The 17,368-nt window shown below is 40.4% G+C and overlaps 1 protein-coding gene across 12 annotated transcripts in view; it reads right to left on the bottom strand.

Moving 5' to 3' along the window:
* atp2b2 (ATPase plasma membrane Ca2+ transporting 2) overlaps positions 1-17,368 on the bottom strand; it is a 167,003-nt gene that overhangs the window by 11,619 nt on the left and 138,016 nt on the right. For all 12 annotated transcript variants that reach the window (XM_004913900.4, XM_004913898.4, XM_031901106.1 and 9 more), the window contains 10 exons: positions 15,336-15,577; positions 14,639-14,873; positions 12,305-12,484; positions 11,381-11,468; positions 10,884-10,990; positions 9,603-9,794; positions 2,403-2,616; positions 1,546-1,757; positions 728-835; positions 240-422 (listed from right to left, as the gene is read on the bottom strand). In XM_004913900.4, coding sequence (XP_004913957.1) covers positions 240-422; positions 728-835; positions 1,546-1,757; positions 2,403-2,616; positions 9,603-9,794; positions 10,884-10,990; positions 11,381-11,468; positions 12,305-12,484; positions 14,639-14,873; positions 15,336-15,577 — 1,761 coding nt within the window. The remainder of the gene's footprint in view (positions 1-239; positions 423-727; positions 836-1,545; positions 1,758-2,402; positions 2,617-9,602; positions 9,795-10,883; positions 10,991-11,380; positions 11,469-12,304; positions 12,485-14,638; positions 14,874-15,335; positions 15,578-17,368) is intronic.

The following is a 17,368-nucleotide window of genomic DNA, read 5'->3' as shown; positions in this document are numbered from 1 at the left end:
CCATGGCTGCTAAAAATACAGTAGACAGTATATCTCTCTCACAGCGACAGTCTGCAGCCTTTAAAGCACCTTAAGCATCTCGTCCACAGTTTCATACTTACAAGCGAGTCTTGAACCGAGTCTTTCATTACCTTTGAAATCCTTTAAAACTGTGTTCCTTCTTGCCCAGGCTGGCAGAGCTTCATTTGGCATCAAAGAGAATGCTATTCCACAATGTCATGTATTTGCCAGTGACATACCTGTGTCTGGATTCTGTTGAGACCTCGGAACCAAAGAATTTGCCCCCTCCTCAGTTCTCTTTCTGCATGGTCTATTTCTTCTACATCTTCATTGAGTTCTTCTTCTGGGATCTCCTCCTTCTGAGTGAGATGACCTGCTCCCTTTAAGAATTTCAATCTACTTGTTGGAATGCTGGTTATAACCTGTAAGAGATGTTTAACATTCAGTAAGATTTTGGAGCTCCTAATTATGTATTACAGAAAAGTGTTGGTAAGCTTCTTCTAAAATGTAGACCAGAATTTTGATTGCTGTACTGAGATAATAAACTACTCTTTTTGGAATTGATACAATCGCTTTAAAGAGGCATACTAAGTGCAAAATGTTTTTGTTTTTATGGTCTTTGGGTCTCTGGAAGTTCTTTTGTGTCTAACAAAAAATCATATGCCTCTGCCACTGGCCCTGTCTGTGGCATTGTAGTTGACACTTAAATAAAAAATGTAACACCTACCTGTCCCCATACCAACTCTCCAAATCCAAGGAATATGCACCACATCCATTGGTCCAGTTGTAAGGGAGAACAGCTAAATGGCTTGCCACCAAACTGCACGATTACTATCTAGATAAAGAAAATCAAACATTTTCAAAATAACTGTGCCTTACAATAGTAAAAAGAAAATATATCACAGTAGCATGCACCCATTGCTTAATTTATTGCACTCATTAGGCCTTCTGTCTTTTTGGTGGCCTTTTGTTGTCCCTTTCCTAATTTTTCTTTTGTGTCAAGCATTACACACTACTATCTGGCACTGCTCATATACGGGTAGATAAAAGCTACCAACTTGGCCCTTGCAGACTGTGTTGGCAGCTTAAGGTGTTCATACACAGGACCGTATTGGAAGCTTATCGACCTGTGTATGGGGATTCAGTCCTCATCCCAACGGCCTGCATTTTGTCAATGTGATCTGATGTATATCACCCACCTCAAGATAGGAATATGAGGAAAAGTTCGCCAAACTAGTGGATCTTTCAGTGTACAGCTATACTGACTTCTTTAAAGTGCCTCTCTGATGGTCTGTCCAACTGATAATCTGGTATTGATATCTAAATCTAGTAAATATAGTCTCCCTCTTTCCTCTAAAACTTTCTGTCTAAATACATCCTACAGGCTGCGAAAGTAACATGTAGATGACAAAAGAGCTACATTTCTGAGGCAAACAGCAATAAGGTAATTACGATTTTTATTTTATCTATAATTGTAAATTGTGAGATTATGTAAATTGTGAATAAAAGGAGAATCTGGGTTGACTCCTCTAACATAAGTATTACCTGGATGGCAAATGTGCCCAACACGATTGTGCAAAAAATAGGGTTCCTGAATATGCCATCAAAGACATTGCGCTCTCCGTGGATCTTGCGGGCATTGATTTCATTAAAGAGCTGCATCATTACGAATGTGTTGAAGATGATGGTATAATGTTCTGAAGGTGGGGAATGTAGGGGGGCGTTTCTCCCACTATCGATATTGAACAGATCTTCCCCTTAAAAGCAATGGATAACAGTGTTTAAATAAAGTGGGACTATGCACAGACACACACATACACACTGTTCTTGTCTTCTGCATCTTATGAATGAATGTCTAGTGTTTGGGTTTCCTCTTGCTTGTTGGCAGGGCTCATTTCCAGGAGGCATTGCTACCTGATTATAGAAATGCTTCCTGACTGTAACGGAATGCTACCCACAGGCACTGCCTAAAAGATATCCAAGCCGCTGTATTTGTATTTCACAGAATACAAAGAAATGAGACTGCACAAAAACCTAGTGGGGATTTTATATTGGAACTCAAATGCTGCCATTAGTTTGAAATATTCTATAGTAAAGTTAGATTCAATGTTCAGGGTCGGACTGGGGTAGCAGGAGCCCACCAGAAAACCCGAACTTATGGGCCCACCACCCTGACCGCCACTGCCATACCACCTTACCAATATAATCTTGCCCCCTCCCCATGTGGCATGCTGCACCGCCAACCTGCTGATGTGCCATGGCTGGTAGGGCCCATCATGATCGGGGCCCTCTGGTTCTTCTCCCAGTGCCCTGGCAGGTCCATTTGGCCCTGTTAATGTTACTTTACTAATGCTCCCATGTGTTGCTCTTGCACATAAGGAGGTTTCTTTTCTTAGACGTACCAACAAATAGCAGGGTGAATATAAGTGTAAGCTGGTATACTGCATGGCCCAGGATATTTTTCATCATGGTCCGAGAAATCAGGGGCTTGTTCCTTCCGTAAGGTTTTCGTAGGAGAAGAGACTCTGTGGGGGGTTCTGTTGCCAGAGCAAGAGAGGCAAAGGTGTCCATAATGAGGTTCACCCACAACATCTGCACGGCTTTAAGTGGAGAGTCCTGGAAAAAAGAGTGCGAAGAACAGACTGAGTACCCTGAGAATAGTGTTCAGATTGGCAGAAAGAAACATCAATATAATGGTTACCAGCAGAATATGATTTTCTGCATGTCATCGACTTGTTGAATCACAGCTTTCTACAAGTTTCTAACAGTAGATGGCAGCCAAGCACCTTTCTTCTAGATTTACAACATTAGTAACAAAGTATGAATTATCAGTCTATATTACTTTTGATGGTTTATACATGGCAAATGCTACTCTTTGTACCCCTGGTGATTTTGAATTTTAGTGCCCTTCCAAGTTAAATCAGTGGTTCCCAAACTACAGTCAGGGGCCATTTAAGATGCCAGTGGGCCCCCCTGTAGCTGCTACAAAACAAATTCCAATAGTACTACCTTAAAGCAGGTGAACTAAATTGGGGTCAAGGTGGAACTAGGCTAACAGCGCATAAGAACAGATAAACCATACTTACAAAATGGGGAAACAAAAAAAAAGTTGAAAAATTCAGTCTTTTACAAAGACCTGATCAATGTCATGTTCTTCCGGTGGATTAAAATGACGGGTCTGCCATTTCAGGGGGATGCTTCAATAAAATGTTATGGCAGATGATGGGTCTGATGATGGGCCCAGTCTTGAGGGGACCTGGGCAAATGTTCCTTTTACCCATTTAATCAAACAGCCCTGACTCCAGTGCTGCCTGCCTAGGGGAAAGAAGCTTAGCCGGGAGGCTACTTAGGGTGAGATTTTAGGGAAAGTACCTATTAGCTCTCCTAGACAGACGTTAAGGTGAGGTTTATGGTGAACATGTTATTTGCGGTCTTAGATATTCTTGAAACTGGAGTAATGGGGTGGCTAAGTCAGAAAAAGCTAGTAGGTTTGTAAATATGCTAAATGACAACTTTTTATTTCAGGCAGTTCAAGAACCCACTAGGAACGACGCTATTTTTGACCTGGTGATTTCTAATAATAATGAACTCATCTCTAACATTTGTGTGGGTGAGCATTTGGGGAACAGTGATCACAACATGGTCTCCTTTGAGATAATGCTGCAGAGACAGCGCTATAAGGGAGTAACTAATACGCTCAATTTTAGACGTGCAGACTTTGCCAGTATAAGGGCATCTCTGCAATGTGTCAACTGGGAAAGGCTTTTCATGGGGTTAGACACAGAAGGAAAATGGAACATCTTTAAAACATTGCTTTGTAGGTATACACAACAGTATATCCCCCTTGTAAGCAAGGAGAGGCATCGCAAAGCAAAACCTTTATGGCTGAATAAAAGTGTTATTGTCGAGGTTGGTAAGAAAAAACGTGCTTTTAGGGCATTCAAGTTAGCTGGGACAGCAGGAACTTTCATCAGGTACAAGGAAGCAAATAAAGCATGCAAAAAAGCTATCAAGCAAGCTAAAATAGAGATGGAAAGGGATATTGCTGCTAGGAGTAAAAAGAATCCTAAATTATTTTTTAATTATGTGAATAGTAAAAAAATGAAGCAAGAAGGGGTGGGAACTTTATTATCACGGGGGGGTAAGTTGGTTGATGAGAACGGGGAAAAAGCTGAAATTTTGAACTCTTATTTTTCATCTGTCTATACATCTGAGGAGCCAGATAATGAAGGCTTTCCTTTTAATATGCCCAGTTCTAGAAATTTAGCTACTGGCGCGTGGGTCACTCGGGAGGAAATTCAAAAGAGACTTGAACATGTAAAGGTAAACAAAGGTCCAGGACCGGATGGGATTCATCCCAGGGTATTAAATGAGCTGAGCGCTGTGATTGCCAAACCTCTTCACTTAATTTTTCAGGATTCATTGAGGTCTGGCATGGTGCCGAGAGACTGGCGGATTGCTAATGTGGTGCCGTTATTTAAAAAGGGATCTCGTTCTCAGCCTGAAAACTATAGGCCTGTTAGTCTGACATCAGTAGTAGGAAAACTTTTGGAAGGGGTAATAAGGGATAGGGTACTTGAATACATTGCAGTTCACAATACTATTAGTTTGTGCCAGCATGGTTTTATGCGTAACAGATCTTGCCAGACTAATTTAGTCGCCTTTTATGAGGAGGTGAGCAGGAACCTTGATGCTGGAATGGCAGTTGATGTCATCTACTTGGACTTTGCTAAAGCGTTTGATACAGTACCTCACAGAAGGTTAATGATCAAATTAAGGAATATTGGCCTAGAACATAATATTTGTAATTGGATAGAGAACTGGCTGAAGGATAGAGTACAAAGAGTGGTTGTAAATGGAACATTTTCTAATTGGACCAGTGTTGTTAGTGGAGTACCGCAGGGGTCAGTCCTTGGGCCTTTGCTTTTTAACTTGTTTATTAATGACCTGGAGGTGGGCATAGACAGTACTGTTTCTATTTTTGCTGATGACACTAAATTGTGCAAAACTATAAGTTCCATGCAGGATGCTGCCGCTTTGCAGAGCGATTTGACAAAATTAGATAACTGGGCAGCAAACTGGAAAATGAGGTTCAATGTTGATAAGTGCAAAGTTATGCACTTTGGTAGAAATAATATAAACGCAAACTATCTACTGAATGGTAGTGTGTTGGGGGTTTCCTTAATGGAGAAGGATCTAGGGGTTTTTGTTGATAACAAGTTGTCTAATTCCAGGCAGTGTCATTCTGTGGCTACTAAAGCAAATAAAGTGCTGTCTTGTATAAAAAAGGGCATTGACTCAAGGGATGAGAACATAATTTTGCCGCTTTATAGGTCCCTGGTAAGGCCTCACCTTGAGTATGCAGTGCAGTTTTGGGCTCCAGTCCTTAAGAAGGATATTAATGAGCTGGAGAAAGTGCAGAGACTGCAACTAAACTGGTTAAGGGGATGGAAGATTTAAACTATGAGGTGAGACTGTCGAGGTTGAGGTTGTTTTCTCTGGAAAAGAGGCGCTTGCGAGGGGACATGATTACTCTGTACAAGTACATTAGAGGGGATTATAGGCAGTTGGGGGATGTTCTTTTTTCCCATAAAAACAATCAACGCACCAGAGGTCACCCCTTTAGATTAGAGGAAAGGAGCTTCCATTTGAAGCAGCGTAGGTGGTTTTTCACGGTGAGGGCAGTGAGGTTATGGAATGCCCTTCCTACTGATGTGGTAATGGCAGATTCTGTTAATGCCTTTAAGAGGGGCCTGGATGAGTTCTTGATCAATCAGAATATCCAAGGCTATTGTGATACTAATATCTACAGTTAGTACTAGTGGTTGTATTTATAGTTTATGTATGTGAGTGTATAGATTGGTAGGTGTGGGTTAGGTGTGCTGGGTTTACTTGGATGGGTTGAACTTGATGGACACTGGTCTTTTTTCAACCCTATGTAACTATGTAACTATGTAACTATCCCTAAACGGATGATACACCAATGCTCTTCTATATCTGTAACCTTTTTATGAGATAAAGGGTGAATATAAGTGTAAGGCACTTGAACCAAATAAAGTCTGACAACCACTGAGTTAAAGTCCTAAATAAGTCCACAAATCTTATCAACTCCGTCCTGATTCTCAGACTATTTGTTTTAAAAACTTACTAGTACGTTTTTACTAGGCCCCTTGGTCTCTTTAAAGTAGTGCTGCAATCTCTTCTTCTTAGCCAATAATGGGTATCACTTTAACTCCTATCCTCTGTTGAAAATGCTGAGCATTGCACATAGTATAATATGATTAATGAGCTATTACACTACCATAGGCTGTGATCAGCAGGGAATATTAAATATATCTTACTGTTGGTGGCTGTTACAGACTTTATATTACTTTGCCTTATTGTTTTAGGTCAATATGATGACCTTCAGGGCATTAGTCAAGGTGATTTCTGCCATGTTGTTTATTATAATTGCATTTTTAGCTAAAAGGGTACAGAACAAGTTTTTCATATACACATAAGTCACATGTAAAGTAGGCACTCTTGTATAAATAAATAAATTGCCTACGTGCAGGACCATATCAAGCAGGAATCCAGTAGTTCAAAGGAGTCACACTCACAGGTCTTATGCAAACAAAGGATGTTTATTCACATCCTTTGTTTGCATAAGACCTGTGTGTGGCTCCTTTCAACCTCAATATATATATATATATATACAGTGGATATAAAAAGTCTACACACCCCTGATAAAATGTCAGGTTCCTGTGCTGTACAAAAATGAGACAAGATAATGATTTATCTTTGTCTCATTTTTGTACAGCACAGGAACCTGACATTTTACCAGGGGTGTGTAGACTTTTTATATCCACTGTATATATTAGTCCTTGAAATGTCTGCACTCTGATGCAAACAATTCATATATAGCAGGGTGCACAATCAAATATGTTATATGTGTGTGTATATAAGGTCATTAAAAACCTGCACATTGCTTTTTCCATAAGGATTCCGATGAGACAGTGGGTAAGTTTAGCTGTGAGGCTCAAGTCCTAATACACAGCTCATGATATTTTGGAAGGAAGGCAATTAGGTGGAATATCAAGGCACACAAGGAATTCACAGGCTGGGGTTTGAAAATGGGACAGGTAATTCTGTACCCTGTACCCAGTCAGGAATATGGATGCTCCGTCACCAAAGGCAAATAAGTAAAAAATAACAAGAATAATGCTTCCTGCATTATAAACTCACAACAGGAAGCTCTTTAGCTATAGCATTAGTTCCTTTTAAAGAGGGACTGCATTGTCATGTTGCCACACACAATATGTACAGCAAACACTAGGGGGCTGATTTACTAACCCACGAATCCGACCCGAATTGGAAAAGTTCCGACTTGAAAACGAACATTTTGCGATTTTTTCGTATGTTTTGCGATTTTTTCGGATTCTGTACGAATTTTTCGTTACCAATACGATTTTTGCGTAAAAACGCGAGTTTTTCATATCCATTACGAAAGTTGCGTAAAAAGTTGCGCATTTTTCGTAGCGTTAAAACTTACGCGAAAAATGCGCAACTTTTCGCGTAAGTTTTAACGCTACGAAAAATGCGCAACTTTTTACGCAACTTTCGTAATGGATAGGAAAACTCGCGTTTTTACGCAAAAATCGTATTGGTAACGAAAAATTCGTAAAGAATCCGAAAAAATCGCAAAACATACGAAAAAATCGCAAAATACCGATCATTACGAAAAAAACGCAATCGGACTCCATTCGACCCGTTCGTGGGTAAGTAAATCAGCCCCTAGGTGGCGCTAAATGACTGCGGCATAAATAAAACAGTAACCTGTCTTTCATTGCTGTATATATAAGTTGTGTACATCTTGGCAAAGCACAATAGGCATTAAGCCATTCCTTATTAGTGTACTTACATGTTGGTATAAAGGTGGCGCATGCATGATGAATGTGCTTAATTTGGCCAAGCTCCTGAATGATTATGTCTTCAACACTGAACTGAGCCAAAAATGAATCAATGTTCTAATAAAATTAGGCAAAGAGTTAGGTGACTTACTGTGGCTTGCTTTCAGCATTTCAGCACCTGCTTTGTTTATGGAAATACATACAATATGTCTGCATAATGATGTGCGTTTAAACACTATTTCCATACTCCACTATACTTGTGCCTGCAGCAAAATGCTGGTCCCTTTTCTAAATGAGGCACTAAGTGCAAAGTACAGGAGGCACAGAGCAAATAATTAAAGGGGTGGTTCACCTTTGTAATAACATTTATATATGGCTTTTCTGTGCCAAAAGAAGCATTTTTGCAATATATATGCATTACCAAAAATGTGCATCTTTTTAATTCAAAGTGAGCTGCTATAACCTTTCTGAAGGCGGGCAGCGCTGTTTCTCAGTCCTCCGTCACGTGCAGGTTGGGCACAGCCTGCTTCAAGCACTGATACACATGTACCTTTGTCTCTTCTGAATCATTGGGCCACATCAGCAATTGCAGCAGGCTGTGCCCAACGCGAGTGTGGCGAAAACCCTACTGAGGAGGAATGAGGAACGGTGTCGGCGATCCCCCTGCATTGTAACAATCTTCAGAAAGGTTTTTGTGGTTCACTGCAAATTATGAAGAATAACTCCTTTGTGCTTACTTTTTTCTAATGCATATATATTGCAAAAGAGCTTTAATTGGCACCGGAAAGCGATATACCAATTTTATTACAAAGGTGAACCACCCCTTTAAAAAAAAATAAGATTGAAAAGTTGCTAAGAACTGGCCATTCTATAACATACTAAAAGTTAACTTCAAGGTACTACAGGTATAGGACCCATTATCCAGAATGCTCGGGTCCAAGGGTATTCCGGATAAGGGATCTTTCCGTATTTTCAATCTTCATACCTTAAAGGTCCCCATACACGTGAAGATTCGCTCGCTTGGCAAGATCGCCAAGTGAGCGGATCTTCACCCGATATCCCCACCTACGGGGTGGGCGATATTGGGGAACGTGTAGACTAATTCGATCATTTGGCCCTGGGGCCAAACTATTGTATTATATTGGCGGCAATGGGGCAGTCGGTTCGGGGACCGCATCAACGAGCCAATGCGTTCCCCGATCCGACTAGATTTTTTTAACCTGCCTGATCGAGATCTGCCGATTTCAGGCCAGATATCGTTGAGGAAGGCCCGTTAGTAGTGCCCATACACGGGCCAATTAGCTGCCGAATTGGTCTAAGGGACCGATATCGACAGCTAGAATCAGCCCGTGTATGGGGACCTTAAGTCTACTAAAAAAATCAATAAAACATTAATTAAACCCCATAGGATTGTTTTGCATCCAATAAGGATTATTTATATCTTAGTTGGGATCAATTATAAGGTACTGTTTTATTACTACTGAGAAAAAGGAAATCAGTTTTAAAATTCTATATTATTTGATTAATATGGAGTCTATGGGAGACGGGCTTTCCGTAATTCGGAAATTTCTGGATAATGGGTTTCCAGATAAGGGATCCCATACCTGTACTGCATTACAGCTTTCCATGCCTGCAAGTTTCGTTTGTGATGGCAAAAACAGTAGTAATCAGCTTATACACATACATTTTGTGTCAGTTATGGGGAAGCCGTACCTGTGTAATGCAGGCCCCAGTAAAGGCTACAATGACAGCCACCACATTCACCGTTAACTGGAACTGTAAGAACTTGGAGATGCTGTCGTACACATTGCGGCCCCACATTACAGCTTTCACAATGCTGGTGAAGTTATCATCCGTCAGAATAATGTCAGAGGCTTCCTTTGCAACATCTGTGCCTGCGATCCCCTGAATGGAGGAAAGGGAGAGCATTAGGCACAGCTAGAATTGCAGTGCCAAGTAAGGTGCCGATCTTTCCTTTAGGGTCAGGTCTCTGAAATGCATCAAATTAGCCAATCCCTTATGTTTTCTATGCTGGGGTCAAACAACATGGGAAGCAGACTCTGGATGAGGGGCTGGGAATCTAGATCGCACTTTACCTCTTTTTTAATAGTTTATTTGGTTTTAACAAAAACATTTTTGTGCACTACAGGTTGTTTGAAAGGCTGTGTAAAAGCTCATAGAACATAGAAAAACACAGATGTGAACACAATAAGAAATTGCCAGGATAATGTACATGTTCTTAGAGCTCTCAGGATGGACATCAATATATTCAATAGATAATCCCTTCCATACATTCAAAGCACATGGAGAAATGACATGCGTGGGCCCATTCCTATGGCCTAGTTAGAAAAAAATATACGTATTACAGTAAACATTAAAGGAATACTGTCATGGGAAAACATGTTTTTGTTTTTCAAAAAGCCTTCTGGGGGAGCCCAGATATACAAAGTCTTTCAAACAGAGTTAGGGAGAGGGGAGGTGCTATTCTTGTGCAGGTATTCTGGATAAAATGCAAAATCTTCATATATTCATAGTTCCAGCTCTGAGGGATTTGATATTTCAGTTGGAGTTCTGCAAAAGTGCAGATTTTATTACTTACCCCTTAAAGATTTTACTGGGAGGGGCACAGTTTTTAAGCTATGATGGTCAATCTTAAAGAGAAGCATCTGCGAGCCTCTTGTTTTGGTGGACACTAAATTCAAGTATGGTATGAAAGACCCAAAAATCACACGATGGAAGTGTATCCTAGAGTTGTCAAACAGCTTTGGGAATTCCCAAGCAAAGACAAGCCTTTTGTACCCCTAAACCAGACCAAAACCTGTTGAGTTCTCTACATTACATAGCAACTTTTTGGGCCGTGGAAAGGTGCTGATATATGAGTTATATGTAAGAGGTAGAACAATCCAGAGCAATGAGCTGCACATGAGGTGATGCCAACACACTGGCACTAAATACAAGCATGATGTGCAATGCTAGGGAATTTCAGTGCCATACCATGGCAAACCCCACATCTGCTTTCTTCAGCGCTGGACCGTCATTTGTTCCATCTCCAGTCACTGCCACCACTTGCCTCTGTTCCACCTGGGTGCTGTCTATGATTCCTACAGACACAAAAGAGATTTCACCTCATTTAGCAACTTTGCCACATAATGGTTTGGGGCCTATTTTTGGCTTAGTGCTCTTTGATAAATGTCCTCTCTCAGAATCAGTAATACCGTTCTATGGAGGAATTCACAATAGTGGAAACAATTTGCAGATTAAATTTCTGTAATTTTTCTGTCTCTACCGACACTTTTGTCCAGCCAAGAGCTAAAAATATTGGGTGTTGTATAGCAGCCCCCAGCATTTAAATGGCCACAAGTGTTACACAATTGCTTATGACCATTTGTAACTGCAGCCTATGGATTGGTCAACTGCTTTTTGGGGAGGGAATGTAAGACTTCACAAATATTGCTTTGATTTGTCCTTGCTTTAGCCTTAGGGATACGTACCTTTCACCAGAGTGTGTTTGTCAGTAGGTGAGGAGCGGGCCAGAACCCGGAGCTTGGGCCAAATCTTATCAATCCGTTCTTGTTCGATCTAGAAGTAAATATAAAAGTAATGAGCAGAGAATCCATTATAGCTATTCTTGTTTCAGTAATACAATGTTAAATGATCTGTTTCAATATTTGTTGACAATTTCTTGTAGGGTGCAGGTTCTGGAGTGCTAAGGGGGGGGGGGGGGGCGGCACATAACTCAGCTCATTAGGGGCCACACAGGAAGACACTGCACCCTCACCATTGGCAGGTACAAGATTAAATAGGGAGGCTTATTGCAGGCATTAAAGGGTACTTATCCTAGCAAAATTGTTCTTATAGAGTCCGTGCTTCCTTTGGGGAACAATACTATTTTTGTAAGAAAGTTGCCATGTTTTTATACTCATACTGCATCATTATTTCCCACAATGCCAGCATAATTGCAGCCTTGAGGTGACAATGAGCCTGATGCAATTGTGGCCGAAATCTTTAGTAAGGTCACTGTTGGAACACTCAAAGTAAGTTGTAGCTCCAGGGTTCCCCTGCATAAGCAGGAGCATTGCATGTGATTTGCAAGAGGAGGCAGGACGGAAATTTAGTGTAAGTAGGACTATAAAGGAGTGTAAGAAGGGACTTTAGACAAAAAGGAGGTTATGTAAAAAAGGCAATACATTTGCCCAGGAGCAACCAATCAGCAGGTAGCATTTACTGGTTACCTGTTTAAAAGCAAACATCTAATTGGTTGATATGGTTACTGCTTCTTTTATTACATATACCTTTAATGAATCCCAGTATTTTGTGCAACAACTGCAGGAAACTTTGTACAATTGCAGTGAAATCAGCCCTTACCTCTTCATATTTTATTATGATACTAATAACTAGCACCTAGGAAAACTTACCTCTCCCTTCTCATTGCGTATTCTCCTGTTAAATTCCTTTCCTTCAATGCAGAGAAAGTCCTCTCCAGGATGTATAATACCGCACTTAATGGCAATGGCACGGGCAGTATTAATGTTATCACCAGTCACCATGCGGACCGTAATGCCAGCCCGCTGGCACTTCCTTATGGCCTCTGGTACCTGCAAACAACAAAGCAATTATCTAGCTTTGAAGGTGACTTTAATGCAAAGGACACGGATTGTATCTTCTGCCTGATCATGAATACATCTTTTTCTTTGTATGTGATTTACAATGATCCACAGAGCTTGCAATCTGTGTGTGCTCTGAAGCCAACTGCAGTTAAAAAAAATTAAATTATAATGGTGCTATTTTATGCATGTATTTTTGGTAATAGTTACTATGAGGATATTATTAGCAGAGACACCAACTGTGGGCCTTACCAGAAACAGACTTTAGACTTTTAAGCAGGGTTTGAGTGGCCCACTGGGATACTGGGAAAAATCCCAATGTATCCCAATCCAGTTGGACCCTCTACCTGCAACTCACAAGCAACTTTGTAAAGGTGTGGTAAATATTGTCCACAATCGGTACCCCAGTCCTACACTGTTTTATAGCTACACAAGCTGACTAGACAATTAAACTTCTGAGTTTTCATTTAATTGGCTTTTAGTGGCTTCCCTCCACTTTTTACACAGCATGATAAATACAGTGGAGGAAATAATTATTTGACCCCTCACTGAGTTTGCCCAATGACAAAGAAATGAAAAGTCTCAGAACAGTATCATTTCAATGGTAGGTTTATTTTAACAGTGGCAGATAGCACATCAAAAGGAAAATCAAAAAATAACTTTAAATAAAAGATAGCAACTGATTTGCATTTCATTGAGTGAAATAAATTTTTGAACCCCTACCAACCATTAAGAGTTCTGGCTCCCACAGAGTGGTTAGACACTTCTACTCAATTAGTCAACCTCATTAAGGACACCTGTCTTAACTAGTCACCTGTATAAAAGACACCTGTCCACAGAATCAATCAATCAAGCAGACTCCAAACTCTCCAACATGGGAAAGACCAAAGAGCTGTCCAAGGATGTCAGAGACAAAATTGTAGACCTGCACAAGGCTGGAATGGGCTACAAAACCATTAGCAAGAAGCTGGGAGAGAAGGTGACAACTGTTGGTGCGATTGTTCGAAAATGGAAGGAGCACAAAATGACCATCAATCGACCTCGCTCTGGGGCTCCACGCAAGATCTCACCTCGCGGGGTGTCAATGATTCTGAGAAAGGTGAAAAAGCATCCTAGAACTACACGGGAGGACCACAGTCACCAAGAAAACCATTGGAAACACATTACACCGCAATGGATTAAAATCCTGCAGGGCTCGCAAGGTCCCCCTGCTCAAGAAGGCACATGTGCAGGCCCGTCTGAAGTTTGCCAATGAACACCTGAATGATTCTGTGAGTGACTGGGAGAAGGTGCTGTGGTCTGATGAGACCAAAATAGAGCTCTTTGGCATTAACTCAACTCGCTGTGTTTGGAGGAAGAAAAATGCTGCCTATGACCCCCAAAACACCGTCCCCACCGTCAAGCATGGGGGTGGAAACATTTTGCTTTGGGGGTGTTTTTCTGCTAAGGGCACAGGACAACTTATTCGCATTAACGGGAAAATGGACGGAGCCATGTATCGTGAAATCCTGAACGACAACCTCCTTCCCTCTGCCAGGAAACTGAAAATGGGTCGTGGATGGGTGTTCCAGCACGACAATGACCCAAAACATACAGCAAAGGCAACAAAGGAGTGGCTCAAGAAGAAGCACATTAAGGTCATGGAGTGGCCTAGTCAGTCTCCGGACCTTAATCCAATAGAAAACCTATGGAGGGAGCTCAAGCTCAGAGTTGCACAGAGACAGCCTCGAAACCTTAGGGATTTAGAGATGATCTGCAAAGAGGAGTGGACCAACATTCCTCCTAAAATGTGCGCAAACTTGGTCATCAATTACAAGAAACGTTTGACCTCTGTGCTTGCAAACAAGGGTTTTTCCACTAAGTATTAAGTCTTTTTTTGTTAGAGGGTTCAAAAACTTATTTCACTCAATGAAATGCAAATCAGTTGCTATCTTTTATTTAAATTTATTTTTTCGATTTTCCTTTTGATGTGCTATCTGCCACTGTTAAAATAAACCTACCATTGAAATGATACTGTTCTGAGACTTTTCATTTCTTTGTCATTGGACAAACTTACAAAATCAGTGAGGGGTCAAATAATTATTTCCTCCACTGTATATCCCTTAATCTATGGCTGTATGAGGACACACGATAAGCATATCTTACCTCTGGCCTGACTGGATCTTCAATACCAACTACGGCAAGGCATGTCAGGTCAGTGACAATGTCATTTTCATTGTCCCAGTCAGGTTCTGGGCTCATGGGAAAATCTCGATAAGCGATACAGATAGTTCGAAGTCCGTCACATGCCATGGGCTCTATCACGTTTTTTACCATGTCATCACGGTCTCTGGGCCTAAAAATCCGCGGTTCGCCAGCCTCATTTAAAGTTCTAGAACATCTGAAAATGTATGAAAGGAAAATTGTTATAAACTGTTATTCAGTGGGCAAAATATAGTTCATTTCAATAGAAGGTGATGTAGCGATGTGTTACTGTAGGGCAGTCGTTGTCAAACGTTTTCAATTCACACCCCCTTGAAGGTTCAGCCTTCCCTTAGCTCATGAATAGTGTACAGATATAGGAAAATATTAGTGTATCAATCATTCTGCAATAGTTCCAAGGGTTAAAATGCATAGTCACCCTAAATCTCACTGTAACTGACCTCTAAGCTGGGCTTTTAGGTGTATCTAGGAGAGCAAATGGCCATTGTCCCAAATTCTCACGGAAACTAGCATTCAGGCTGGAGCGGCCCCACAATTTGGGTACGAATGCACTAGGCCATGTTAATGAGCATATGAGAACACTGTAGTTACTGCTCTGTTGGAGAATGCTAGAACTGGAATAAAAATGACAGTGACTTACTTTTTTAGGACTATCTCAGAAGCACCTTTGCTGTACATTCGGTAGCTGCCATCTTCTAGTTTAACAACAGTGCTCATTGATTTTCTGACTGAGTTGAAGGTGTACACTTTGTAGAGTTTCTCCTCTGGAATCTTATTCCTTACTACTTGGTAATCTCTCTTCAAGTCCAAGACAAACCCCAACAAACCACACTCTGTTTTGTTACCAACTTGCCGAGGAAGCCCCCCATCTTTTTCTGCAGGCTATATAGGAAAACAGCAAAAAAAAGTAAAAGTCATTATGCCTTCTGTACTATTCAATACTGTTCAAAATCATCTTTAGCATCAATTTTATCCAAGAAGCCCATATTCAGTAAATGAGCCTACTAAACTACCATATGATTGATCAGTTAATTGTACTAATTTGTCACTTATGTGGATAACCTAAACACTACAAAACATTGTGGGTTGCTGGCTGTCTTGTTGGCCAGTGAATTCAAGAGGATAGTGATTGCCACCATGAATGGGCTTAGTTTCCTTTTTGTAAATGTTCAAATTAATTTCTGTGCTTGCTATGTGTATAATATTTATTTGCACTTTCCCTTTACATCATGCTGTCATAAAGACCTCAGTTCTGTTATGCTCTATGTAATGGATTCTCTAAACAGAGCGTGGCACTGCGCATTAGAGGCACCTTAAACCAGACACAACTATACACAGATTCTAGTTGTGTCACTTGGCTGCATGCATTTTTTTTTATACAATTCAGTTGGATCCAACTTTCAAAAGAAAGCACACCAACCAATGTAAAATCAGATGCCATCAGATGGATGTAAAACAAGACTGCAAAAGTTTTCCTTATCACTCAAGAGCAGGTTCCCTATGTGGCCGGTGTTCCCAATGAAGTTCCAATGGATGCCCAGATCATCGCTAAACGCATCTTTAACTTGCCTTCATGCCCACATTGATGCATCAAATTTCAAAGCTATGGATCCAGCTACCGAGGAAAGTGCCACCCAAAGGCTTCATGGTAGGAATCTGGAGATAACTTTTTCTCACTGAATTGAATCTGGCCTATAGACTTCAATAGAGTTTTCATGAGACAAACAGTGAGATAAGTTTTTCTCATTAAATTGCAACTGGGTCTATGGGAGAATCTGGAATTGAAGTAGGAGATAAGCTTATAATTCAATGAGAGAAACATATCTCCTAATCACATTTTTTCACAGAGTTCTATTACGTTTCTATAAGATATGTTTGTTTTTTTTTGTTTTTTTTTCATGGACTCAATGGGCCAGATTCAATTAGATGAGAAAAGCTTATCTCCTCATTCAGTTCCAGATTTTTCCATAGAACCAGATGCAATTCAATGAAAAAAACGTATCTTACTGTTTATAACATGAAGGGCCACACTCAGTTCAGTGAGAAAAAGTTTTATCAAGTGCAAATTTACAGACAAGATTTGAGATGCAATTCAGTTCAGAAAAACTTATCTCAAAGTTTTTCATATGAGGTCTCTGGGGAAAAAAATGGAACTGAATTAGGAGAAAATTTTCTCACCTCAGCTTCCATGTTGCCCATAAGTTTTCACGTTACAAACCATAAATGAATGCATACCATCACATCAGACTTGCAGCGCTCAATTGCACTAATAGAACTTGTATCCTGACTTCAGTGAGCAATATTGGCCATTTGTGATCATGCAATGCCTCAAACAACGATTAAGTGCCAGGGATGCATGAAACATCTATTTTAATGATACTGTTTCATACAATTTTTGATAATGTGGTGCTTCAAGTTTATTATAAATTGTGGAACAACCAACCTAAAATATTGATTATAATATTGTTATGTCCTCTTATATGTTGCAGAAAATGAGTACAAGTTAAATAATCATCCCGATATGTATTTTATAAACTAACTTGTATGTATGTATATGTACAGTATGTATATCTTTATTTAAAAAAGCGCTACTTATGTACGCAGTGCATTTAAAAGCAGTTGGTCGTACAACAATTAAACCCATTCATTTTAGCAAGACCAATTCTGTTCTGC

The sequence above is a fragment of the Xenopus tropicalis genome, chromosome 4 (genome assembly GCF_000004195.4).
Source record: "Xenopus tropicalis strain Nigerian chromosome 4, UCB_Xtro_10.0, whole genome shotgun sequence".
Taxonomy (NCBI): Eukaryota; Metazoa; Chordata; class Amphibia; order Anura; family Pipidae; genus Xenopus; species Xenopus tropicalis.
This window is presented reverse-complemented; position numbering and strand designations above follow the sequence as displayed.